This window comes from Helianthus annuus, chromosome 9 (genome assembly GCF_002127325.2).
Source record: "Helianthus annuus cultivar XRQ/B chromosome 9, HanXRQr2.0-SUNRISE, whole genome shotgun sequence".
NCBI lineage: Eukaryota > Viridiplantae > Streptophyta > Magnoliopsida > Asterales > Asteraceae > Helianthus > Helianthus annuus.
In genome coordinates, this window is record NC_035441.2 from 131,608,527 (window position 1) to 131,635,233 (window position 26,707).

At 41.1% G+C, this 26,707-nt stretch overlaps 1 protein-coding gene across 1 annotated transcript in view; it reads left to right on the forward strand.

Moving 5' to 3' along the window:
- Positions 1–25,850, forward strand: part of LOC110876383 (formin-like protein 7) — a 32,403-nt gene extending 6,553 nt beyond the window's left edge. Inside the window, exons 2-3 of the mRNA XM_022124556.1 lie at positions 24,755–24,977; positions 25,265–25,850. Coding sequence (XP_021980248.1) covers positions 24,755–24,977; positions 25,265–25,850 — 809 coding nt within the window. The remainder of the gene's footprint in view (positions 1–24,754; positions 24,978–25,264) is intronic.
- Positions 25,851–26,707: the final 857 nt, after the last annotated feature.

Consider the following 26,707-nt stretch of genomic DNA (forward strand, 5'->3'; position numbering starts at 1 on the left):
CCAATGCTCCAATCTTAGCCTTACCAGAAGGAACAGAAGATTTTGAGGTATATTGTGATGCTTCAAAATTAGGATACGGATGTGTGTTGATGCAACGCAAAAAGGTAATTGCGTATGCTTCCAGACAATTGAAGAAGCACGAGGAAAACTATACGACTCATGATTTAGAATTAGGAGCTATAGTTTTTGCCCTTAAGATATGGAGACATTATCTGTATGGAAGTAAATTTACTATTTATACAGATCATAAGAGTTTAAGGTATATATTTGGGCAGAAAGAGTTAAACATGAGGCAAAGAAGATGGATGGAAATCCTGAATGATTACGACTGTGATATTCAATATCACGAAGGAAAGGCAAACGTAGTCGCAGACGCCTTAAGTCGTAAGTATCATGAGAAGCAAAGGCGAGTCCGTGCCCTTAGAATAAATCTACAAGTAGATTTAATGGAACAATTAAAGGAAATTCAGGAAACGGCCATCAAGGACGATGCCGAAGGAATGAAAGGTTACCTAAAAGAATTGGAACAAGGAAATGATGGAATATGGAAATTCCACAAAAGCAGAATTTGGGTACCTAAACAGGGAAATTTAAGATCAAAGATTTTAGACGAAGCTCATAAATCTAGGTATACTATACATCCAGGAAACAATAAGATGTACCAAGATTTAAGAAAGAATTTTTGGTGGATAGGAATGAAAAAGGATATAGCCGAATACGTATCTTAGTGTTTAACATGTTCACAAGTTAAAGCCGAACATCAGAAACCCTCAGGTCTACTACAACAGTTAGAAACGCCTGTATGGAAATGGGAACTCATAACAATGGACTTTGTTACTAAGTTACCCAAAACCAGAAAAGGTAATGATGCCATTTGGGTAATCGTGGACCGATTAACCAAATCCGCTCATTTTCTACCAATAAAGGAAACCTTTAGTATGGAAAGGTTAGCCAAGTTGTACGTAGATGAAATAGTATCCTTACATGGAGTTCCACTCTCCATTGTATCGGATAGAGATAGTCGTTTCACTTCCCATTTCTGGACAAGTTTCCAAGAATCAATGGGAACCCGACTCAATTTAAGTACTGCATATCATCCACAAACAGACGGACAAAGTGAAAGGACGATCCAAACTCTAGAAGACATGCTCCGAGCATGTGTAATTGACTTTGGTGGTAATTGGGATAACCATTTACCATTAATCGAATTCTCCTATAATAATAGTTATCATTCAAGCATTGAAGCCGCTCCATTCGAAGTACTGTATGGACGCAAATGCAGAACTCCCGTATGTTGGGCAGAAATAGGAGAAAGTCAATTATCAGGTCCAGAAATCGTGCAAGAAACCACTGACAAGATAACACAAATTAAGGAAAGACTAAAGACAGCTCGAGATCGCCAGAAAAGCTATGCAGACAATCGCCGCAAGCCACTCGAATTCCAGATAGGAGACAAAGTACTTTTGAAAGTATCTCCTTGGAAAGGAGTAGTACGATTTGGTAAGAAGGGAAAACTGAGTCCAAGATATGTTGGACCATTCCCAGTGATTCAACGAATCAGACCAGTTGCTTATCGCTTACAACTACCAGAAGAACTAGCTGGAGTACATGATGTATTTCATGTATCCAATCTCAAGAAGTGTCTATCAGACGAATCCCTGGTAGTACCTCTTCAAGATGTAGAGGTAAATGAAAAGCTGAAATTCATAGAGAAACCTTTACAAATAGAAGATAGGAAAATCAAGTTTCTCAAACACAAACGACTAGTACTGGTGAAAGTAAAATGGGAATCCAAGAGAGGACCGTAATATACTTCGGAACTGGAGTCAGAAATGAAGCGGAAATACCCTCATCTATTTTACTAAATCTCGAGGACGAGATTTTTCCTAAGGTGGGGAGGATGTAACAACTCTCATTAAAATTAATAATTAGAATGATAATTAGTCAATAAGGAAACCCTAATTGAGACACCCAAGTAATTCCGCACTAACCCCAAAATTTTCAGAACAATCAGAATTAGGATCAGGGCCCCTAAAACTCAGGGGGGGTAAACCCTAATTGATAATTATCAATAAAATCCGTTGTCACAATTGAAATTCGAATTTTTGATGATTCATGCAAGCTAGTCCCGTTTCCAGCTAGTCTAGGTAAATAGACTGCACACTTTACGGACCGTAAAGGAAAATGCCTTACGGACCGTAAGCATATGTGCTTCCCTTACGGACCGTAAGGGTTGAAGCATACGGTCCGTAAGCGGGGCTATTTTCTGGCTATAAATAGCCGACTTCGGGACTTGAAATTGGGAGTTAAAACGTTGGCCAAAAGCCTTCTGTACGTCGTCTTACAGTTATTATAGTACAAATTAAACACCCACTGCACTCGAATCGCTGCCGCAAAACAGGGTAATTACTCGATCGCTATTACGATTCATTTTCCGAGATCAATATATCCAAAGAATGTTTAAGTGCCGCCCACATTAGGGTTATACTTTGTCATTCGTCGTTAAATCGATGAATGTTTAAGTATTGCACTTTGTCGTTCATTGTGAGAATTTGATCTCGTGAGTTATCATGACTGCTGTATTGATCACTAACCCAGTTTTGTGTGCATTATTATTACTATTAGGTTAACGAGGCTAAATCATATTCTGTCCGTATTAAATCTGCAATGTGAGTCATTCTCTTTTTATCAACTGTTTTACAATACTCCAAATTATTTTCAGAATTATAATTACAGTGATTAAGTTGATGTAATCACCAAATTACAGCCAGTATGTGGGGTATTGTGCACATTACTACAGTTTAAATCATTTTAGGTGGGCGAACCTAATTTTAATTGATTTACGTCATTCATTGGGGCAGCCAATGGTGATATGACCACTGTCACAGATCCGGTCGAGTGACAAATACTGTGGGTAGTTGGTTGATATCAGAAACATGCGTAAAAGATCTTAACACTGTGAATAATAATAAATGTGTCATTTTCAGTAAAATGAATGATTCACTCAGTATTTCCCCGCTGACAAAACCTTTTTCAAACATGTTTCAGGTGATCTACTGTAATTCAGGAAAAGTGCCGAGGAGCATTTCAAGCTTACGATAGTGGCTCAATATAAAATAAAGAAATATGTTTTGAAACAAAGATTATCAGAAAAATCTTATTATTGTAAATTATCGGGGTTTTGTCCCGAATTGTGAAATGAAATAATCGGGAAAAGTTTTTAGCTTTAAAACGATCCTGACGTTAAAATTCCGCTGCTAAACTCAATTAAATAAATATCACGGGATTTCTGTCCCGCGGCTCCTGAAACGGGTTAAACCGGGTCGGGGGCCGTGACACCATAGAACTAGCCGATGGTAAACTTGTTGAATCGGGCGATGTTGTTAGGGGTTGTACGTTAGAACTTGGTGAGCGAAGGTTTATTATCGACCTCTTACCTGTTCAATTGGGTAGCTTTGTCACACCCCAACTGATAGTGGAAACATCGGGGCATGGCACTGAGTGAAACAGATTGTCCATGAGTATCCATAACAACTATTCATTACTAGATAATTAAACGTCATGTCCCATACCACAACATATCCAAATAAAAACAGTTATTACAAATAATTGTCTCAAAAACAAATACTGTTCCGACGACTCAAATTTTAGCGTGACATAACTAGACCCCTAGCTTGATTCATCAAAGCACAGCGATTCCTAGCAAGTAGCATCCTAAACACCTGTCATATACATAAAGGTCAATACACATAGTGTAAAGGTGAGCATACAAGTTTGATATAGCATAATAGAGTTCGAAATTGTTTACGCATAACCAGCATGTACAACGTATGATGTGAAGCATGTAAGTTATCGACAAAGATTCTATCAATACCAAAGACTGCGATTTGACTGCGAGTAACGGGTGCGCAACACATGTGCACCACTGCGAACACGAGAAGTAATATCCTTAACAACCCCTGTCCATGACAGGTGCTGAGTCCAAACTATAGTACTATCGTTTCTAAGGCAGGTAGACAGCAATCAATGTGTAAACACAACAAACAGGCATTTATCGAGTCACGTATAACATGCATTAGCGGTTAGCGTATAAATAGTGTTTGCGTTGTGTGTCGATTGTGATTTGAATGTAGAGATAATGTATGTAACACCCAAAAGTGCGTAAACCAAAGGGATCGAGTATACTCACAGATTGTGTTTAACAAGTAAACACGCTCTTGGATTGAAAGGAGCGCTGAGAGAGATTAGCCTGAACAGTTAACGATAGCATAAACGATAAGTGGCGCGTAAATCGGTGTAAAGGTAGTAAGTGTCGGATGGTAATCGATCGGATGGCAATCCGATCGGATGGCCAGTCGATTGGATGGTCATCCGATCAGATGGCCACTTGATTGGATTGTCATCTCGTTTGGTGAGGATGTGTTTGTGTATGATGGCTTGTCTTTTGAAGTTTTCGTTGTAGCATTTTGAAAACAGAGAAGTATCTCTACCCTTCAGGTCGATCGATCAAACGGTGGTTCGATCGGGTGGCGATCCGATTAGTAGGATACTTAGTGAGAACAAGTTCACAGCAGTTTGTCACTCGATCGGATTGCAATCCGATCGGGTGGCAATCCGTTTGGAACTGACTATGTATTGAATCATGTTGAAAAATTGTTTAAGTGTTGAAGTCCAAACGTCACATGGTCGGATGGTCGTTCGATCGGATAACAATCCAATCGGACGGCAATCCGTTCGACGTCAAGACTTTGAAAAGTAAAATAATAGTTTAAGTGAGTAACCAAGTGCAGGCCAATCGGACGGCTGTCCGATCGGATGGTAATCCGTCCCGTGACCTGGTCGTCCTTGACACTTTGATTGTTTGCAGGTTTGCGTTTTGTTCGATACGAGACGATGTGATATCGTGCCAAACCACAGAAACCTCATCAAGACCCAAGTGGCCCGATCGGACAGGAACCACCCTAGTCCGTCCAGTCAACTGTTCGAGATGGTGTTTCATGTTTAACCCGGAATCGGTTGTCCCTTGGATAGAATCCAGATCTTGAACCAACACATCACTAAGAAGGAGTAGAAGATCAGAACAAGCTCCTATTCTATCGGTTTTGAGTGCATTGAGTGTAAAAGAGTTGAAAGAAAGTTAGAAAACCATCTTTCAATCCTTTTCACCATGAATGTGTCCATATCTATGCAAGATCTTTGTTTATTCATGTGGAAATCGTTCAGATCTAAGTTGTTCTTGGTGGATTGAAGCCCAAAACATGAAGTTCATAAGAACTCCATGATGACATCATCCTAAAACACCTTAGATCTAGTGATTTCACGGTTAAAAATTAAGATTCAAAAGAGAAAAAGGTGAATGAGTGCGTGTTGATCATGAAAGTATAAGATTTAGGTTGAAAACTTACAAGAATTGCGAGAAATCGAGAGAAAGAAGCTTAAGAGCGGCTGGGTCGAGTGAGAGGAGCTGTCACATCAAGTGATGTGACAGTTGGAGGTATTTATAGGGTTTCCCAAAAAGGAAAGTGTGCAAGGATCGGATGGGCCACTGATCGGATGGTTGTCCGATCGGGTGGCAATCCGATCGGATGGTCACTCGATCGGGTGGCCACTCAATCCGGTGTTCGGCGTGTTGAGTTTTGCGATGCGTTTAAGCGATGCGATAGAATTATCCATTAATCCCAACTACTATATCTAACATACAATCATCCTAAGTAACTTGCGTTTAGCGTTTGCGATAGCGTTGCGATTGCGTTTCGATTAATCACCACAAAACATAAAGTAAGCATGCACAAGTATCACATAAGTAGCACACACACATAAAACAATATCCAGAATGCATAATCCGAGTTGCGAATGCGATTGCGATGCGATAAGCGATAAAACATGCGATAAATAGCGATTAAACCTCGATTGTTAATGAGTACTCCACATAATACAACTAATGCGATAAAACAAATAGATTATTTACAAGTCAAGGAAGTCGAAACAGTAGTTGAGCAAGGAGTGACAGATCGCAATTAGCAATCTTTTCTTCCTTTGACTTCAATGTTGACTTTGACCTTGACTTTCGAAACATGGGGTGTTACAAGCTTCGATGTGGTGGTCAGAATGGACTGGCTGCCCAAGAATAAGGCTGAAGTTGTTTCCCACGAGAAAATTATTCGCATCCTTCTTGCGAATAATGAAACTCTCATCGTGCATGGAGAGAAAAGAGACACACTCTGCGAATCATCAATTGTATGAAGGCACAGAAGTGCTTAAGAAAAGGATGCGTTGCATTCTTGGCGCACGTAGTAGATAAGAAGGCCGAGGAGCCAAAACTCGAAGACATTTCTGTGGTGAAGGAATTTCCTGATGTTTTTCCCAAAGACTTGCCAGGACTACCTCCGCAACAACAAGTCGAATTCCATATTGACTTGGTTCCAGGCGCCGCTCCTGTGGCCAAGGCACCATACTGACTTGCGCCATCCAAGATGTAAGAATTATCTACACAACTCCAGGAGTTGTTGGATAAAGGATTCATAAGGCCGAGCTTCTCGCCTTTGGGGGCTCCAGTTTTGTTCCTGAAAAAGAAGGATGGAACACTGCGGATGTGTATCAATTATAGAGAATTGAATAAGCTTACTGTCAAGAATCGGTATCGACTACCGAGGATTGACGACTTATTCGATCAGTTACAAGGATCGAGTTACTACTCCAAGATCGACCTTCGATCTGGTTATCATCAGTTAAGGATCCAAGAAGAGAGCATACCAAAGACTGTGTTCAGGACTCGTTATGGACATTACGAGTTCCTGGTGGTGCCATTCGAATTGACGAACGCGCCAGCAGTATTTATGGATTTGATGAATCGTGTTTGCGAACCATATCTTGATAAATTCGTGATTGTATTTATCGATGATATTCGGATTTATTCCCGAACGAAAGAGGAGCACGAGCAACACCTCAGGACCATTTTGGAACTACTGAAGAAAGAGAAGCTTTATGCAAATTTCTCAAAGTGTGAATTTTGGATTCGCAAAGTACAGTTCCTTGGTCATGTTGTGAACGAGAAGGGTATCCATGTAGACCCAGCAAAGATAGAAGCAATAAAGAATTAGGAAGCTCCCAAAACACCGACTGAAGTTCGACAATTTTTGGGATTAGCGGGCTATTACCGCCGATTTATCAAGAATTTCTCCAAGATAGCTCAACCGCTGACTTCTCTTACGCAGAAGGACAAGAAGTATGAATGGGGAGATAAACAGGAAGAAGCCTTCCAGCTTCTCAAAAGCAAGCTATGCGATGCACCAATACTATCTTTACCCGAAGGCACCAAAGACTTTGTGGTGTACTGCGATGCTTCGCATCAAGGATTGGGTTGCGTGCTCATGCAACGCCAAAAGGTCATCGCTTACGCTTCTAGACAGTTGAAAGTTCATGAGAAGAATTACACCACACACGACCTGGAGCTAGGCGCGGTGGTGTTTGCCTTGAAGATTTGGCGACATTATTTGTATGGTACTCGATGTACAATCTTCACTGATCACAAAAGCTTACAGCACATATTCGATCAGAAGGAATTAAACATGCGTCAGCGACGATGGGTTGAGTTGCTGAACGACTATGACTGTGAGATTAAGTACCATCCTGGAAAGGCTAACGTTGTAGCAGACGTGTTAAGTCGAAAGGAAAGGGTTAAGACCCTAAGAGTTCGAGCATTGGAAATGACTATTCGAATGAATCTCACTGCACGCATTCATGACGCCCAACAAGAAGCTCTTAAGAAGGAGAATCGTAGAGCTGAATATCTCCGAGGTATGGAGAAGAAATTGGTGCCAAAGGAAGAGGGAACCTTATACTTTATGGGACGCATTTGGGTTCCGCTCTATGGCGGTATTCGAGAAATCATCTTTGATGAAGCTCACAAGTCTAGATACTTGATCCACCCGGGATCGGACAAGATGTATCAAGACTTGAAAGAATACTATTGGTGGCCGAAGCTTAAAAGTGATGTTGCGTTTATGTTGGGAAGTGCCTAACCTGTGCTAAGGTTAAGGCCGAAAATCAGAAACCGTCTGGTCTGCTGCAACAACCCGAGATACCCATGTGGAAGTGGGAGCAAATCTCAATGGACTTCATAACCAAACTACCCAGGACCCCTAGAGGGCATGATATGATATGGGTGATAGTTGATCGATTAACGAAGTCTGCACATTTCCTACCAATCCAAGAGAAGGATAGCACCGGAAAGCTTGCTGAGCTGTATCTTAAAGAAATAGTGGCACATCATGGAGTGCCTATTTCGATTATTTCAGACAGAGATGGACGCTTTGTTTCAAGGATCTGGCAATCCTTCCAGGAGGCCTTTGGATCTCAACTAGATCTAAGCACGACCTTCCATCCGCAAACAGATGGCCAGAGCGAACGGACCATACAAACTCTGGAAGATATGCTTCGCGCATGTGTTATGGATCTAAGCGGCAGCTGGGATACTCATCTACCTTTAGTTGGGTTTTCCTATAATAACAGCTACCATACGAGCATAAAGGCCGCACCGTTCGAGGCTCTATATGGCCGCAAGTGCTGTTCACCTTTGTGTTGGGCAGACGCTGGAGACAAACAGTTGATTGGTCCTGAACTTGTTCAAGAGACAACAGACAAGATTATGCAGATCCGAGAGCGCATTAAGGCGGCTCGTGATCGACAAAAGGGCTACGCTGATAAAAGACGGAAACCCTTAAAATTCGAGGTGGGAGACAGGGTTCTGTTGAAAGTCTCCCCTTGGAAGGCGGTAGCAAGGTTCGGAAAACGTGGAAAGTTGAATCCACGATACATTGGACCATTCAAGATCTTGGAAAGAATTGGTACCGTGGCGTACAAGTTAGAGTTACCGGAAGAACTTAATGGTGTACATGATACGTTCCATGTGTCAAACATGAAAAAGAGTCCAACCTAAGAAACAGTTATCATCCCTGTGGATAAGGTGCATATCGACGACACACTCTGTAACACCCCCAAAAATACCACAAGCGGAAACACGCGGGAGGTGCGACACATCAGAGTACGAGCCACCAATCACATTGAACCACACAAGTATTTAAATAGACATGTCATTAATTAACCAAGCAAGTTCAATTCCAAGCGTTAAACCCAAAAGATATGTTTAGCGGAAGCATAAGTGAAATAATATTCAATTGTTTAAAGTTTCAAAACCACCAAATCAACTGTTTAATTAAAGGCACGACCCATGACCACTCCAGCACTCCCAGATAGCAAGCCCATGTCTCCAACCCTAACGACCTGCAAGCATGCAGACAAGTGTGTCAGACGACGCTGGTGAGTTCAAGGTTTCATTAATGTATTTTGTTACCATATATATGTTAAGCCGATTCAACGTTGCGATACGATGTTGCTCATAACATGCTAGATACCCTAGGGAGTGTGCCCATATGTATCCGGGGAGTGTGCCCCTTAACAACCCCAATGCTCCTAACCAAGCCTTGGTAATGATGCCCAGATAATTAGTTCACGCCCGTCCTTACGGCCCGGTGTGAGGTATCCCACCTAATAGCGCTATCAACTAATTACCCCATTGCCCTACAGGCAATCCGATACTGATTGATTCCGTGTTCAACTGTTTACCCAATTCAACTGTTTACCCAAAATTCCCTTCCACATGTTTACTAGTTGTCCCAAACCACCGGGACGCATGCTTGAGAAATGCAATGAACTCACCTGGGGTTGCTCGGTATGATACACGAAAAGGTTCAGTTAAGCTACAGTGTGATCAACCACGTCCTAACATGTTTATCATACAAGTCAGGTTTGTATACAAGTATTGCACGTATGTTCTACACGTATTGTAACAAGTTGTGTACTAATATTGATCATCATATTCACGTATAGGTAGCAGCAGAACAATTACGTAAACAAGCAGAGTCCAAGTATCCAGCCCAATCAGTTGGGCTCGTAATAGTGTGCAGGCCCAATAACAAAGTGTACGTGTAAATGGTCTCGAGTCGAGACTAAGCTCTCGAGTCGAGACTAAGTGGTCTCGTGTTGTACTGGTTTCGGGGTCTCGAGTCACAACAAAGAGGTCTCGACTTGTGCCTATATCACTCGAGACTGGGTGGTCTCGAGTCAGGTCTCGAGTCGCAACAGGACTCGCAATGCAGGTCTCGGGTTGTGCTGTTTTGTGTCGCTTATGTGGTCTCGAGTCGAGACTAGCAATCTCGACTCGCAACCTTCTCGAGACGATATCTAACAGATTTCCATGATTAAACTGCAACAATCACTCCGTAAATCCAGCTAACAATTTATCAGTTTCACAAATCGGATCAAGCACCATGTGCAACAGTTTCACTTATTCAAATCATCATCAACAAGAACAGTAATCCAATATCAACATAAATATGCAACCGGATCATTTGATTAACAACTTCATAGACTATCATGCAACCTAAATCATACATGCCAAATCAATCAATAACATCACAGCCGAGCACTATAACAAAATCGGTTCTAATTCATCATGTAAATCGCATAATCTGAATTCATAATAACCACCTAGTAATATGCATCATCAACTATCAAATAAGGATAAAGTGCTAACCGGATGTGTGAAGTATCTAGCTAGATCGAGATATGAGCCGAGATCCAAAGGACTTCGATGTTGAAGGTGTTGCCATCGTATTCCAAGGGAAAAACGAGAGAGAAAGAGAGCTCCTAGGGTTTGTGTGTGTAGGGTGTTCTGTAACAAATGAGAAGGTTACCAACACTCTAGGTGTTAATCATTCATGAAGGGTTGGGCCGAACCCATACTTGGGCTGCCCCATTGGTCCGAGTGCAAGTGTAAAGCCCTAATGGTTTGTGCGATCGGGTGTGTGTCGTGTGGTTCGGTTCAAGAAAACACATGCATATTCACATAACATAAAATGCATTAAATCAATTAATACAATTCACGTAACATTCATACAATCATTCACTTGCATAAGATCACATATCGTGCACATACGTTACGTCAAGGTACAAAGATCGGTTTGGAAATACGAGTTGCCACATCATCCCCAACTTGAAAGAAATTTCGTCCTGAAATTTGATACGCACTCACAAACAGAAGTAAATAACAAAACGGTGCGATGCTAATTCAGGATGGTTGTGCATTTTCCGCGGGTGTCACATCATCCCCAACTTGAATGGGAATTTCGTCCCGAAATTCACTAGTTGCATTAACATTAGATTCGCTAGGTTTTGTCTTGTCTTTGGGGAACTAATGTGGATACTTAAGCTCCATCTGGTCCTCGCGTTCCCACGTGAACTCTGGTCCACGTCGCGAGTTCCAACGGACTCTCACAATCGGTATACGGCTGTGCTTACGAACCTTAACTTCCCGATCCATAATCTCAATTGGTTCTTCGACAAACTGTAATTTGTCGTCTATCTTCAGCTCTTGAAATGGTACAACTAGTGTTTCATCAACCAAACACTTCTTTAACTGCGATACGTGGAACACATCATGGACATTACCCAACTCAGCAGGTAATTCCAACCTGTAGGCCACCTTTCCAATTCGTTCCAGAATTTTGAATGGTCCTACATAACGTGGGTTGAGTTTGCCGCGTTTCCCAAAACGCACCACACCCTTCCAGGGTGAGACCTTTAACATGACGCGGTCATCAACTTCGAATTCCAATGGTTTACTACGCTTGTCAGCGTAGCTTTTCTGGCGATCGCGAGCTGCGGCCATACGGTTTCGAATCTACACAATATTTTCTGATGTCTCAAGCACAAGTTCAGGGCCTGTGATCTGACTGTTACCCACCTCAAGCCAACAGAGAGGTGAACGGCATTTCCGTCCGTACAGCGCTTCGAACGGAGCTGCCTGTATACTAGTGTGGTAGCTGTTGTTGTAGGAGAATTCTATCAACGGTAAGTGCTTCTCCCACCCTTTCCCAAAATCGATTACACATGCTCGTAACATATCTTCAAGTGTCTGAATGGTGCGCTCGCTTTGACCATCAGTCTGCGGGTGATAAGCGGTACTCATGTCGAGCCGTGAACCGAACGACTTATGCATTGATTGCCAAAGATCAGAAGTGAAACGTGGATCTCGATCTGAGATGATGGAAGTTGGTACTTCATGTCTAGAGACGACTTCCTTAAGATAAACCGCTGCTAGTTGCGAAAACTTGTCTGTCTCCTTAATTGCTAAGAAATGTGCTGACTTCGTGAGGCGATCAACAATCACCCAAATGGTATCGTTTCCAGCCTGAGTTCTTGGTAGCCCTGTCACGAAATCCATGGCGATCTGTTCCCACTTCCATGTGGGTATCTCTGGTTGCTGCAGTAGACCTGAGGGCTTTTGATGTTCCGTTTTGACTTTAGCACAAGTCAAACATTTGCTGACGTAGGTTGCTATGTGAGCTTTCATGCTAGGCCACCAGTATGTAGTTTTCAAGTCGTGGTACATCTTATCTGATCCAGGATGTACGGAGTAACGTGACTTATGCGCCTCCTCCATTACAAGTTCTCGTAAGTTGCCATAGAGTGGGACCCAGATGCGTCCGGTTACGTAGTAAGCACCGTCTCCCTTTCGTTCTAATCGTTTCCTTGAGCCGCGTAAAGCTTCAGCTCGAACGTTCTCTGGTTTCAACGCTTCTAATTGAGCGTCTCGTATCTGGGAAGGAAGATTGGACTGGATCGTGAGTTGCAATGCTCGCACACGCCTAGGTGCATTATCCTTTCTGCTGAGGGCGTCAGCTACGACGTTCGCCTTGCCCGGATGATACTTGATGGCACATTCATAATCATTTAACAGTTCAACCCATCGTCGTTGCCGCATATTCAATTGTTTCTGGTCGAAGATATGCTGAAGACTCCTATGGTCGGTGTAGATGGTGCATTTGGTACCGTACAGATAGTGCCTCCAGATCTTCAACGCAAACACCACCGCTCCTAATTCCAAATCGTGAGTCGTATAGTTCTTCTCGTGCACCTTCAACTGACGAGAAGCATAAGCTATCACCTTCTCGCGTTGCATCAACACGCAACCGAGACCCTGAATCGAAGCATCACAATAAACCACAAAATCTTCGGTACCCTCTGGTAACGACAAGATCGGTGCACTGCATAGTTTCTGTTTTAACAACTGGAAGGCCTCTTCCTGCTTCGTTCCCCAAGAGTATACCGTGTTCTTCTGTGTCAACGAGGTGAGAGGTTGTGCGATTTTTGAGAAATCTTTGATAAACCTCCGGTAATATCCAGCAAGACCAAGAAATTGGCGCACCTCAGAGGGAGTCTTTGGTGCCGCCCAATTCTTAACCGCATCCACTTTTGCAGGATCAACATGTATCCCTTTTTCATTAACAACGTGGCCAAGGAAATGTACTTCTCGAATCCAAAAATCGCACTTAGAAAACTTCGCATACAGCTGCTCCCTTCTCAAAAGTTCCAAGATGAGACGTAGGTGTTGCTCGTGATCTTCCTTGTTCTTCGAATAGACTAAGATGTCATCGATGAATACTATAACGAATTCATCGAGATAAGGCTTACACACGCGGTTCATGAGATCCATGAAAACCGCTGGTGCATTTGTCAATCCAAATGGCATGACCAAAAACTCATAGTGTCCATAGCGCGTTCGAAAAGCCGTCTTGGGAATATCCTCTTCCCTAACCCTTACCTGGTGATAACCCGGCCTTAAGTCGATCTTCGAATAGAAACTTGACCCCTGTAACTGGTCAAACAAGTCGTCGATCCGGGGTAACGGATAACGGTTCTTGATGGTCACCTTGTTGAGCTCCCGATAATCAATACACATACGGAATGACCCATCTTTCTTCTTTACAAATAGTACTGGGGCTCCCCAAGGCGAAGAACTGGGTCGAATAAAGCCCCTGTCCAACAACTCTTGCAGTTGATTAGACAGTTCTTGCAATTCCCCTGGTGCTAAACGGTAAGGAGCACGTGCAATTGGAGCTGCTCCCAGCGCAAGATCAATCTGGAATTCTACTTGACGGTGAGGAGGTAACCCTGGTAGCTCCTCTGGAAATACATCAGCGAAGTCTCGCACCACTGGTAGGTCTTCGATCTTTCTCTCCTCAGACTGAGCATTAGTAACTAACGCTAACATTGCAGGGTACCCCATTTGTAGATACTGCTGTGCACGCATGGCCGAGATAATCCCAACCATCATCCCACTACGATGCCCTTGAACTGATAATGACTCTCCATCAGGGAGAGGAATGCGCACAATCTTCTCCTTACACAAAATCTCCGCTTGGTGCTTAGACAACCAATCCATGCCTACTACTATGTCGAAACTACCGAGCGTAACGGGAAGAAGATCAATATCAAACACTTGACCCACGAGATCTAGTTTGCACCCGAAAAGAACATTCGAGGCTTCTATCGTTTTACCATCTGCTAGTTCTACTACCTGCTTAACTTCTAAGGGTGTTGGGGTTATCCCTAATCGTCGACTAAATTCTAGGGACACATAACTCCAATCGGCGCCGGAATCAAATAATACAGAAGCAATACGATTGTTTACAGGAAACGTACCAGTTACAACGTTGCCGTCATTCCTGGCATCCCCTGCTCCAAGCTGGAACACTCTGCCTCGAGCACCATTTCCCCCATTGTTGCCGTTGTTGTTGTTGTTCCCCGCATTGTTGTTATTCGGGTGATTGTTGTCGTTAGCGTTTTGATTCAACTGAGGGCAGTCCCGCTTAAAATGACCCTCATCCCCACACTGATAGCACCCCTTCCTGAAACCCTGGTTCTGCTGGGGTGGTTGTCCCTGTTGTCTCTGGTTCTGCTGGTTCTGTTGTTGCTGGTGTTTGGGCTGTGGGGCCCTACAATCCCTGGACTCATGGCCCGCCTTACCACACCTGTTACACATCCGACCACACGGCCCAAAATGATGATAGCCACACTTGTTACACCGTGGCTTCCTCCCTGCATACGAACCCTGGCTTTGGCCACTCCCTTGGCCTTGATTTACGGAAGACGACTGGCTGATGCTACGGTTGTTGTTGTTGTCTGGCCTTTTCTGAGTCTGACCAGCACTGGATGCTTTGTCGTAGTCGCTCCACTTCCATTTGTTATCATTAGCAGATGTAGTAGCAGTGGGTGCCGCAGCAGTAGTGGCTGAAATGCGCGGGGGTAACGAATTGCTCTCTACCTCTTGGTCCACAATCTTATGAGTCAGACGAACAATCTGTGTCAAATCATTGAGATGGGCTGCAGTGACCAAACTCTTCACATGCGGAGCCAACCATTTGATGAATAACTCAATCCTCCGAGACATAGGCCGGGACAAGTTTGGGCACATGTCGGCCAGTTCATACGATCGCTTCACATACGCTTCGACTTCAGATCCAACCATCTTCAAGTCGTAGTACTCGTTTTCCAACTTCTGGACTTCATCCCGAGGACAGTACTCCTCCCTGATTAGTTCTTTAAAGTCATCCCAAGTTGTGGCATTCGCTGCCTCGATGCCCAACAACTGTACCTGGGCATTCCACCACGTTAGGGCACCATCCGCCAAGGTACCCGCAGCATATTTCACCCTGTCCCCAGCGGGACAGTTACAGATAGCAAACACAGACTCTGCTTTCTCGAACCATCTCAGAAGTCCCACAGCCCCTTCAGTCCCGGTGAAGGTTTGTGGTTTACAGTCCATAAACATTTTAAACGTACACGCAGGCTGGTTGGGTTGAGGTTGCACTTGCTGACCTAAAGGACGAAAGGGAACACATTATAGGAGTGAAAAGACGTGTACGCGGTATAAGAGTAAAGAGTACTTGGTACATTCCGTACCAGCTTGATAGGCTGCTAAGGCCTCAGCCACACGGGTATTGATTAAGTCAGTCAACTCAGCCTGAGTCATGTTGATGTTGCCACGTCCGTGTCCTCGTCCACTCATGATTCTATATATAGAGATGAACCGATTCAGGAAATCGAAACGAGATGGAAATCAAGTATCGTGTCGATATCTATGTACTACCAAATTCACACATAATAAGGCAGAACCCTTCTCACGCTCGATAAGCCTCACTGGGACTTGCATGCACCCCACGTTATTATTAAGTGTGCACCCATAATAATAAGGTAATTTGCATGCTTATCTCAGTGCCTCTTAGCTTGCGCTCAAAGTTTCCCCCGTTCACACAACGAATGGTATCACAGGTCTATGATTCACATGAGTCAAAGAGTAGTGTCACACTATCAAGTCACTATAGTATCAAGTGTATCGTGTCATGCAAGTTATGAGTGTGTGACAACTATGGATGTAATGCATAAACTAAACAGAGGACAAACCTTGCGATCTGGAGCTGAGTGTCATGATCGATTCTTCGAAGGTATTCGGCTATAGTCTGGTTTTATAAAACGTTTTAAAACCTAGTTCACTATAACCAGTGGCTCTGATACCAAACTGTAACACCCCCAAAAATACCACAAGCGGAAACACCGCGGGAGGTGCGACACATCAGAGTACGAGCCACCAATCACATTGAACCACACAAGTATTTAAATAGACATGTCATTAATTAACCAAGCAAGTTCAATTCCAAGCGTTAAACCCAAAAGATATGTTTAGCCGAAGCATAAGTGAAATAATATTCAATTTTTTAAAGTTTCAAAACCACCAAATCAACTGTTTAATTAAAGGCACGACCCATGACCACTCCAGCACTCCCAGATAGCAAGCCCATGTCTCCAACCCTAACGACCTGCAAGCATGCAGACAAGTGTGTCAGACGACGCTGGTGAGTTCAAGGTTTCGTTAGTGTATTTTGTTACCATATGTATGTTAAGCCGATTCAACGTTGCGATACGATGTTGCTCATAACATGCTAGATACCCTAGGGAGTGTGCCCATATGTATCCGGGGAGTGTGCCCCTTAACAACCCCAATGCTCCTAACCAAGCCTTGGTAATGATGCCCAGATAATTAGTTCACGCCCGTCCTTACGGCCCGGTGTGAGGTATCCCACCTAATAGCGCTATCAACTAATTACCCCATTGCCCTACAGGCAATCCGATACTGATTGATTCCGTGTTCAACTGTTTACCCAATTCAACTGTTTACCCAAAATTCCCTTCCACATGTTTACTAGTTGTCCCAAACCACCGGGACGCATGCTTGAGAAATGCAATGAACTCACCTGGGGTTGCTCGGTATGATACACGAAAAGGTTCAGTTAAGCTACAGTGTGATCAACCACGTCCTAACATGTTTATCATACAAGTCAGGTTTGTATACAAGTATTGCACGTATGTTCTACACGTATAGTAACAAGTTGTGTACTAATATTGATCATCATATTCACGTATAGGTAGCAGCAGAACAATTACGTAAACAAGCAGAGTCCAAGTATCCAGCCCAATCAGTTGGGCTCGTAACTGTGTGCAGGCCCAATAACAAAGTGTACGTGTAAATGGTCTCGAGTCGAGACTAAGCTCTCGAGTCGAGACTAAGTGGTCTCGTGTTGTACTGGTTTCGGGGTCTCGAGTCACAACAAAGAGGTCTCGACTTGTGCCTATATCACTCGAGACTGGGTGGTCTCGAGTCAGGTCTCGAGTCGCAACAGGACTCGCAATGCAGGTCTCGGGTTGTGCTGTTTTGTGTCGCTTATGTGGTCGCGAGTCGAGACTAGCAATCTCGACTCGCAACCTTCTCGAGACGATATGTAACAGTTTTCCATGATTAAACTGCAAAAATCACTCCGTAAATCCAGCTAACAATTTATCAGTTTCACAAATCGGATCAAGCACCATGTGCAACAGTTTCACTTATTCAAATCATCATCAACAAGAACAGTAATCCAATATCAACATAAATATGCAACCGGATCATTTGATTAACAACTTCATAGACTATCATGCAACCTAAATCATACATGCCAAATCAATCAATAACATCACAGCCGAGCACTATAACAAAATCGGTTCTAATTCATCATGTAAATCGCATAATCTGAATTCATAATAACCACCTAGTAATATGCATCATCAACTATCAAATAAGGATAAAGTGCTAACCGGATGTGTGAAGTATCTAGCTAGATCGAGATATGAGCCGAGATCCAAAGGACTTCGATGTTGAAGGTGTTGCCGTCGTATTCCAAGGGAAAAACGAGAGAGAAAGAGAGCTCCTAGGGTTTGTGTGTGTGTGTAGGGTGTTTTGTAACAAATGAGAAGGTTACCAACACTCTAGGTGTTAATCATTCATGAAGGGTTGGGCCGAACCCATACTTGGGCTGCCCCATTGGTCCGAGTGCAAGTGTAAAGCCCTAATGGTTTGTGCGATCGGGTGTGTGTCGTGTGGTTCGGTTCAAGAAAACACATGCATATTCACATAACATAACATGCATTAAATCAATTAATACAATTCACGTAACATTCTTACAATCATTCACTTGCATAAGATCACATATCGTGCACATACGTTACGTCAAGGTACAAAGATCGGTTTGGAAATACGAGTTGTCACACACTCCGATTTACAGAACAACCTGTTGAGGTGACGGATTGGAAGATCCATAAAACAAGGAGAAATCGCATTAAGCGTGTCAAAGTACGTTGGAACTCTAAGCACGGACCTGAATTCACGTGGGAACGTGAAGACCGGTTCAAAGCCAAGTACCCCCATATGTTCGAGAAAGCTCCTGTGGGAGATAACTCAGCCTGAATTTCGGGACGAAATTCTTTTAACGGGGGGAGACTGTGACAACTGGCACAAACCAGTAAGTTCCGTACAATTTTAATTATTATTTAATGATTGCAATTATGTGCTTAAGCATCAACATTGTCTGATTACATGCTATACATGTGAATTCATGCACGTTTTATACTTCAAATATTGCTTTATGCATTACTTTAAGTGTTGCGTCAGAAAGACTGGTAAACCCACCGGTAAGACACTCTGTGTCAGCATTTCTGCAGCAAAATAGTCAGATAATAGAATTAGGGCCTAGGAATAGGTCCAACACCTAAAATACATTAAAACCCAAGTGTGGATACAAGGGTTAACATATAAACTTTCCGAAAGCTAAACTAGGCACTAAAAGACACCCGAAACGCACTTTAAATGCAGAATCCAGCATAAATCAGCACTAATTCAGCTATAATCAGCTTTTAGACACTAAAATATCATGCAAAATTTATGTTTTATTATCCAAATTAACTTACAAAGTGTCGGGAATAAAAACTGTCACAAAAGGTGCTTCATACTTTGTGAAACTGCGCAATTTAGCACTTTAACGAACCGTAACGAAATGAATAACCGGACACTACCCGAAATACCAAATTTTCACTAGAAGCATTGTTTTAGTGTTACGAATCTAGTTATGGTCACCGAACATCATATTACATCACATAAACACTAAATACACAAAATACCTAACTAATACCATTACATTTCAACTAAACCAAGAAACTAGAATTGAAAATGTTACACTTTACCCCCTCCCCTTTAGTTGGACGGTTGGGACAATGGTCCCATCTAAGGATTTTAATTGATTTCTTTGTTATATTTTATAAGATTTGTTGGAGAATATTCCAACATATATGCCATAAGAGATTTGGAAAATCTTATAAAATCCTAAACTAATAACACACTCTCATTCACTTCATCTTCTTCCTTCCCTTCCCTCTAACTCACGGCTCCAACACACCCACTAACCATCACCATTTTCACTCCACTTACTAGCAATCCAAGGTAATTTAGAGGTGTATGGAGATCATCTAAGAAGGATTGAAGTGTAGGAACTTGAAGGACCACCTTGTGAAGCTTTTAACCTCTCATTTTCTTCCTTGATCATCATCTTCATTCTTGTGCCACTTCCCTAGTCATTAGAGCTAGTAGTAAGCTTCTTGATCACTAAAATAAGTCATGTTTATGTTATGTACAAGTTTCACCATCTAAACAACTTAACTTTTAATGATAAAAATGAGAAAATCTAACATATTTATGAAGAAATCAAGTGATTACATGAATTTTTGATGTATGAAATGATGTTGTTGATGTTATATTTTGTGTTTATGTTTAGATCAAGTATGTTAAAGCTTGGATCTAACAAGTTTAAGCATGGATCTTGAAGGATCCATGGTTAAACTTGAAGATGAACGTATGAAGCATGATGTGAACTTGAAATAAGAATTTCTATGCATAATCTTGTAATTTTGAAGTAATAAAGTGTGTGTAGAACTAATTTTTGAAACTAAAATTCATGGAAAGTTTGTTAAAAATTTAACATAAAGCTTGTTTTTGAAAGATCTAAAGTTATTAAGCATGGATCTTGAAAGATCCATGGTTAAACATGATGTTAAAAATAATGATCTTTCTAATAAACATAAAAGTGGTTTTAGAACATGATTTACAAACTTTAAAGATCATTAAACTCATGGATGAGTTGGTTAATGAAATAAAGTTTCATAAAAGTTTGTTAAAATACTCAAGAACACTTATTTTTGGAAAGATCATCTTATGAAAAGTGTAGATCTAAAAGACTACACATTTTTAACAAGAAACAAGTTCACCATGATATTTCATATGGAAAAATTAGTGTATGTTGTGATGAATATTGTTGGAAAATTGTTTTGATATTGAAAAGAAAATAAACACATGTTTTGAAAACATGGGAAACCTCCATTTTAAGGGAAACTATGTCAAAATTTTAATAAAATTTTGACACTTAGAAAACTATAAGTTTTGGTGAAACTTATTCCCTAAAAATTCACCTAAGAATATTTACCAAGGTTTCCCTAATTTTTGTGTAAAATTACAAGTCAAGAAATGGTGATTTCTTCAAGTTAAAATTAATATTAAGTATGTATGTTTTAGGGAAAAATATATATATATTTAGTGATAATCAAATTTTGTGCTAAGTGTATATTATGTGTATTATATATATTAGTGTATTAGGAACTTGAAAATACACTAAATACTCCCATGGAGTATGTAGCACCTCGCAAAATCATGTCCAATATAATAAAGACACGTGTCATGAACTCTAAACGTGTAATGAATTGATTTCGAGGGACTAAAGTTGACAAACGAAGAAAGTATGTATGTGGAAGGATCCAAAGTGTAACCATTTGAAAATTTTGCTTTTTAACAACCTTACACGATGTTTATACTCTTAAACAAAGGAATTATGAAACGTATAAAGCCGTTTGTGAAAGAAAGTGAAAGTTTACAGGACACAGTGGTTAAACGTGTCAACATGTTAAATTACTACCTCTGAGTGACCTTTTAGATAACCCGGGGCTTTGTAACGATTAATTATACTCTCAAGAATAAGTGACGAAAAATTCACGAGGTTTCGATATCATTTGATATTAAATACGTTAACCTTCGTAAATAAAGGGTTAAAAGCGTCAACGAGGCAAAACTAGTGTTTTCGTTTATCATTCAACGAAACCGGACCTAACGGTGTTTGAGTATATCCTAAAGATCATCCAAATATAAACTTTATGGGTTAAAAGTGCTTGAAATAGAAGTTATTACGTTTTAAAAGGTCAAGGGGTTGATTCTGCCATGTTTGAAACTTAATGTGTTGGTCCCCCTAGGGGTCGCGCTGCGCAACACCAACACCCCACTGCCATCGCGCGACGCGACGACCTGAATTTGGCAGAATGCATGCACAGGTGCAGGTCCTCCGCAATTCTTCACCATTTTCAGCTTTAATCACTTAAAATTCGAAACTATGGACTGTTTGCTAGTTTCGAATACCACCTAGGACACTTGTTATCATGTGAATACAACAAAGAACACCTGGGAAGATCTGGTGATGGCCTCTTGTAGTATAAATAGGGGCTTGGTGTTGCTTCATTCATTGCACAAGTTCAAATTTCTTACTCTCACAATTTCTAAAGCTTTGGTGCATTCTCTGGAGCATCCTAAGCATTAAGGAAGCTCTCTTAAGTTTAATCTTCATGCTACGGACCCCTGTAAGCATTCTTAGCTCCTGTAGTTAAGTTTTTATTAGCTTAATGACCGAAAGTCAAAGATATCGTAATGATACTTTGACTTTGTGATTAATCACTAACGGTCCAGCTATTATTCGAATTGAAAGTGGCTATGTGTTGGTAATTAAGTAGGTGATAATCCCTCAAAAGGGCACCTCCTAATTATCTCGTTTACTCAGTCAATTATCGGGTCAAAGTTATGAACAGAAAAGTCAAACAAGTCAGTTTTTACAAAATAATTCATAACTGATAATGTAGGAACTATAAAATACGTTTTATCCCTTAAATAACTTGGTAAATAATATAAGAACATGTTTAGGCATGTTCAACCCGACAATTCTGAGTATTAGGCTCGGTTCGCAACCGAAAATCGCAAAAGTAGACTTTTGCTTTGACTTTTAGTTCTGACTCGAATTAGCTTAGTTTAGTTATGCCTTAGAGTTCCTTTGTGACCATATTATATGTTAGTATAACCCTTTGAGGTCATACTACATGGTCCCTTAGAAATCATAGATCATTTGCATGTTTCCGTTAAATGCTTAAAAATTGACCATTATGCCCTTATGTTATAAAAACGAGATTTTTGAAAATGTGAGAGGACAAAAAGCTTTATTACTAATTTAGAAGTATGTCATAAAAATTTGACATCCGTTTCTGGCCTCAAATAAAAGTTATGCAAGATATCGTAAAACAAAACTTTTTGTTAATTAAATTGCATTTCATAAATCATATTTAAACCCAATTTTTGGCACCAAACTTGCTACCTACTATTTTGATATAATATTTAGGGACTTTTGGAAAATTTTTTCAAATTTTATACTGACCATAACATGGCGTTCTTGCATGAACTCGGTAATTGACGATAATGCCCTTTTCATTAATAAAATGAGTTTTACACATCATTTACATGTCAAACCTTTTCCTACTGATGTTATATATTAAATAAAATATTTTAAGCATTCAAGACTGATAAAAATCTCAGAAATTCATAAACATCTCAAATATCGCCAAATACCGACTTTTACGCTATTAGGCGCATAGTATGGTTTAAAACCATATTTAACGCCTAAGACTTGTTACCTACTGATTTTATAAATAAATTTTTATACTTTAACAGTAAGTAAAAGTCTTGAACTCAGACTTCCAAATTTGACCTTAAAAGCATATGTGAAATGACCAAAATGCCCCTACGATGCATAGTTTGGCCATAAGTGATAAACCTCACATATGTATGATATCTTACTGATGTAACTTGATAAAATAAATATTTTTACTGAATATTTTAGACCAGAACCTCAGTTTGCTATTAAACCTCTTTTATAAACTTTAAAATGACCAAATTACCCTTTCGGGGCCTAAATTTGTTTTAAATTCGTTTTGGGCATAATTGAAGATATCCTACTCATATCACAACATTTTTTAAGCATAATAAATTATGGAACTTGTACATGACTCACTTGGTTACCCGTTGTGCCTATACGCGTTCGGTACGGTTTATGTAACTAGTTTGCATAAATTAGCCGAAACGGGTCAAACCTTATCATTTTTACTTCAAAATCCAGAATGTATTTAGTTTACCCATTTTGTACAAGTCTTCATACTTGTCGGGTCTAGATCACATTCCAATCCGGTCACCGCTTAATCTAGCGTTTCGTGCCGTAAACTTTTCTTTAAAACTAACCGGTCTGAGTTATAACTTAAATAAGACCTGTTAGGAATCTAATAGGTTATTAAAACCTTCGTTCCAGATTAGGAGCCATACCTGCACTTGCAGATTAGAATATACGACTGAGTATAATTTACATTTTGGCTCAGCTAAATACTTTTAAATTATTTTCCCGTATACGGGCTTGGGATATGGTAAATTATTACCGCTTGGTCGGGTGTAGAAACCTTTTAATTGAATATGTTTAAATTGTATAATCCCATTTTAATCAGTGTTGCTTGATAACAAATAACATTGGGGGTTAACGATCGTGTCCTGGATATCCTTGGCTCATTCAAAATGCGTGAATGACCACGACTTAAGCACGGGGTGTAGGCATACACTTGACTGTTGCGTATGTAAAAGATATACTCACTCGTGAGAAAACTTCTTGTGAGTTTATATTTGTGGTGTGTCGATTAATCTTGTTCGGCTTTTATACCGGCCCTAAATGTTGGACAAACATGTAAATCTGATACCAGATTGTTATTAATATAATTGTCCCAAGTTATAAAATGTTTGTGCCTTGAGCATTTAAACCAATTTTCATAAACACTTTTCAAAATAGTCGGCTAATTGTATTTACCAGTGTAAACTGGCGTATTTTTCCAAAAAGACTAAGTGACAGGTACCTTACGTAATTGGCTGTGAGTTCGGGGCGTTAATAAAGAATCTCGCAAGTTCTAAACGTCTAAAGTCTGTTGTACAATATTTATATTTCTGTTTTAAGATCCGTCTGTGGATCCATATACAACCGTTTGTATAGTATTTAATTATACTTTGCATTTCGGTTTGTAATATTATTTTCATCCAAGACTTCCGCTGTGCATTAAACTGTATACATTTGACTATGACGATACCAACTATGTCACGATATTCCCCGCCGGGCCACCGGTAATACGTGGAAATATCGGGGCGTGACAAGTTGGTATCAGAGCCAACATTGAGTGAATAAAACACTAGCCTTTTGTGTTTAATCTCAATGACACAGTTGCATATTCCTTGACTTCCAAGTCTAGGAAAAAGACCTAGGATTAATCCTAATCTTAATTGGTTTATATCTTTTTGTTGTTTTTCTTGTTTTGACAGGATTACAAGCAAACATGCCACCTAGAGTGAGAGGACGTGGAGGACGAGGAAAAGCACCGATCTTAACTAGGAACGACCACGAAGCTGGGCCATCTCACCAGCGCACACCATCCGCATCACTTGGATCGAGTCCTCATGAAGACTGGAGGACATACCTTGAGCCTGCGAGACGCTCTGTCTCGCTCAGCTCCTCACCATCTTATCACCATTCCTTTGGGTCGCAGTAGGAGGATGAGCCCAATGACTCTCACCATTCTTACATTCCTCTACAACGATCGGGTTCACACCATTACTTTCAGAACCTGACACCTTACTTTCAGAGCAGGTTCAACCCGATGAACTAGGTTGAAGAACCAAAGGGTCAAAACCCTTTGGGACCGGTTGACCATTTTCCGGAATATCAAAACATGGATGTGGACGAAGATCCAGATCCTGAGATGCCGCCATCTAGGACGCTGACGCATCCCATTGAAATTTCTATCGGATCATCTTTCATGGTTCGCCTTACAGGGGCCCTGATATCTGGGCCGAAAGATGGGCTTCATATAAGTGGGAGTATACTCCCCCTCACCGCAACTCGCCACCACACCAGCAGGTCCCTTCTGAGGACCCACATTTCCAGGCGGTCACGCCGCCGCCACCACCAGCGCCAGAGCAGCCACCGCCTCCCGAACCATCGAGGCGACGAAGAACTGCACGGATGTCCGTGCGTGGGGGTTTCCATTTCAGCACCCCCCAACACTCCAGCAACAACAAATACCCGCCACTCTATGAAGACCCGCAAATGGGTGGGCCTTCAAATGCAGTTTCTGAAGTCAACTATGCACCAGTCGCACCAGCACCACCCATGGGTTATGAAAACCCAATTCCTTCTTACCCAGGTGCAGCTGGGTACAACCCGTTTGAGCAGCAAGCTTATTCGGGTTATAACTACAACAATGCCCCTGTCGTTGACCCGTACATCGAGGCAGCGAACTACAATGCTCTCTACCCTGGACCCTTTCCAGCTACGTACCCAACTGGGTACCCTGCATATGGGTATCAATACCCACCGCCTCCTCAACCTCAGCAGCAGCAGCCGCCGCAGCCACCATAAATTCAACCACCGCAGCAGCAAGAAATCCTCTAGAGGTTGCACGAGATGGAACAAAGGGTAGACGAAGAGCGTAGGAGCCGCTGTGGTCTACTAAAGGGTTTGGCAAGTCTTATTAAGGGGAAGAAGAAAATGGACTATTAGAAATCCCTATTTATTGTTTTGTAATTTTTAAAATTTCAATTAAGTCCCTGCGTGGACATTTTATTTATGTATTCAGTCCCTGCATGGACTTGTCTTTCTTATTTTAGTCCCTGCGTGGAGAATGTTATTTCTTTAAAGACCCGTTTAGGGCATTATTATAATTTTTAGGACTTATTATGAAGTTTCCTTTTTGAAATTACATCTGGCATTAAAATATACATATATATTAAAATCACATCAAAAATAACAATTCAATTTTAATTGATCTGTCATTAAATCTTAAAAGAAAACCTTAAAGGTATAACCTAGCCTATGTGTCACTAAGACATGGCCATGATGGTAAAACCTTTTTAAGATAATAAATCCTTGTTAACACCTGAGAACGTTTTACCATTCTAGAGACGTGTGGTTCGAGAAAATCACACTAGTCATCCTTATATTGGATTCTTCCAATCCCTTATCTAGCCTAATGATCTAGAAATCATGGCTTAAATCATCAAATAAGGTGATCATATTATAAACATCCATTAGTGATGAAATGCCTACGGGCTATACCTATTGTCCTAAAAGACAAAAGACAGTTGTAGTCTATGACTCCCTGTCAAGAAAAGTAATGAACTATGTTCAAACCTTAATGCCTCAATCCTATAAAGATCATGGCTCATAAATTCAAAACAGTCCTCGTGATAAAGCCTTTTTGTGCCATTTTAATATCC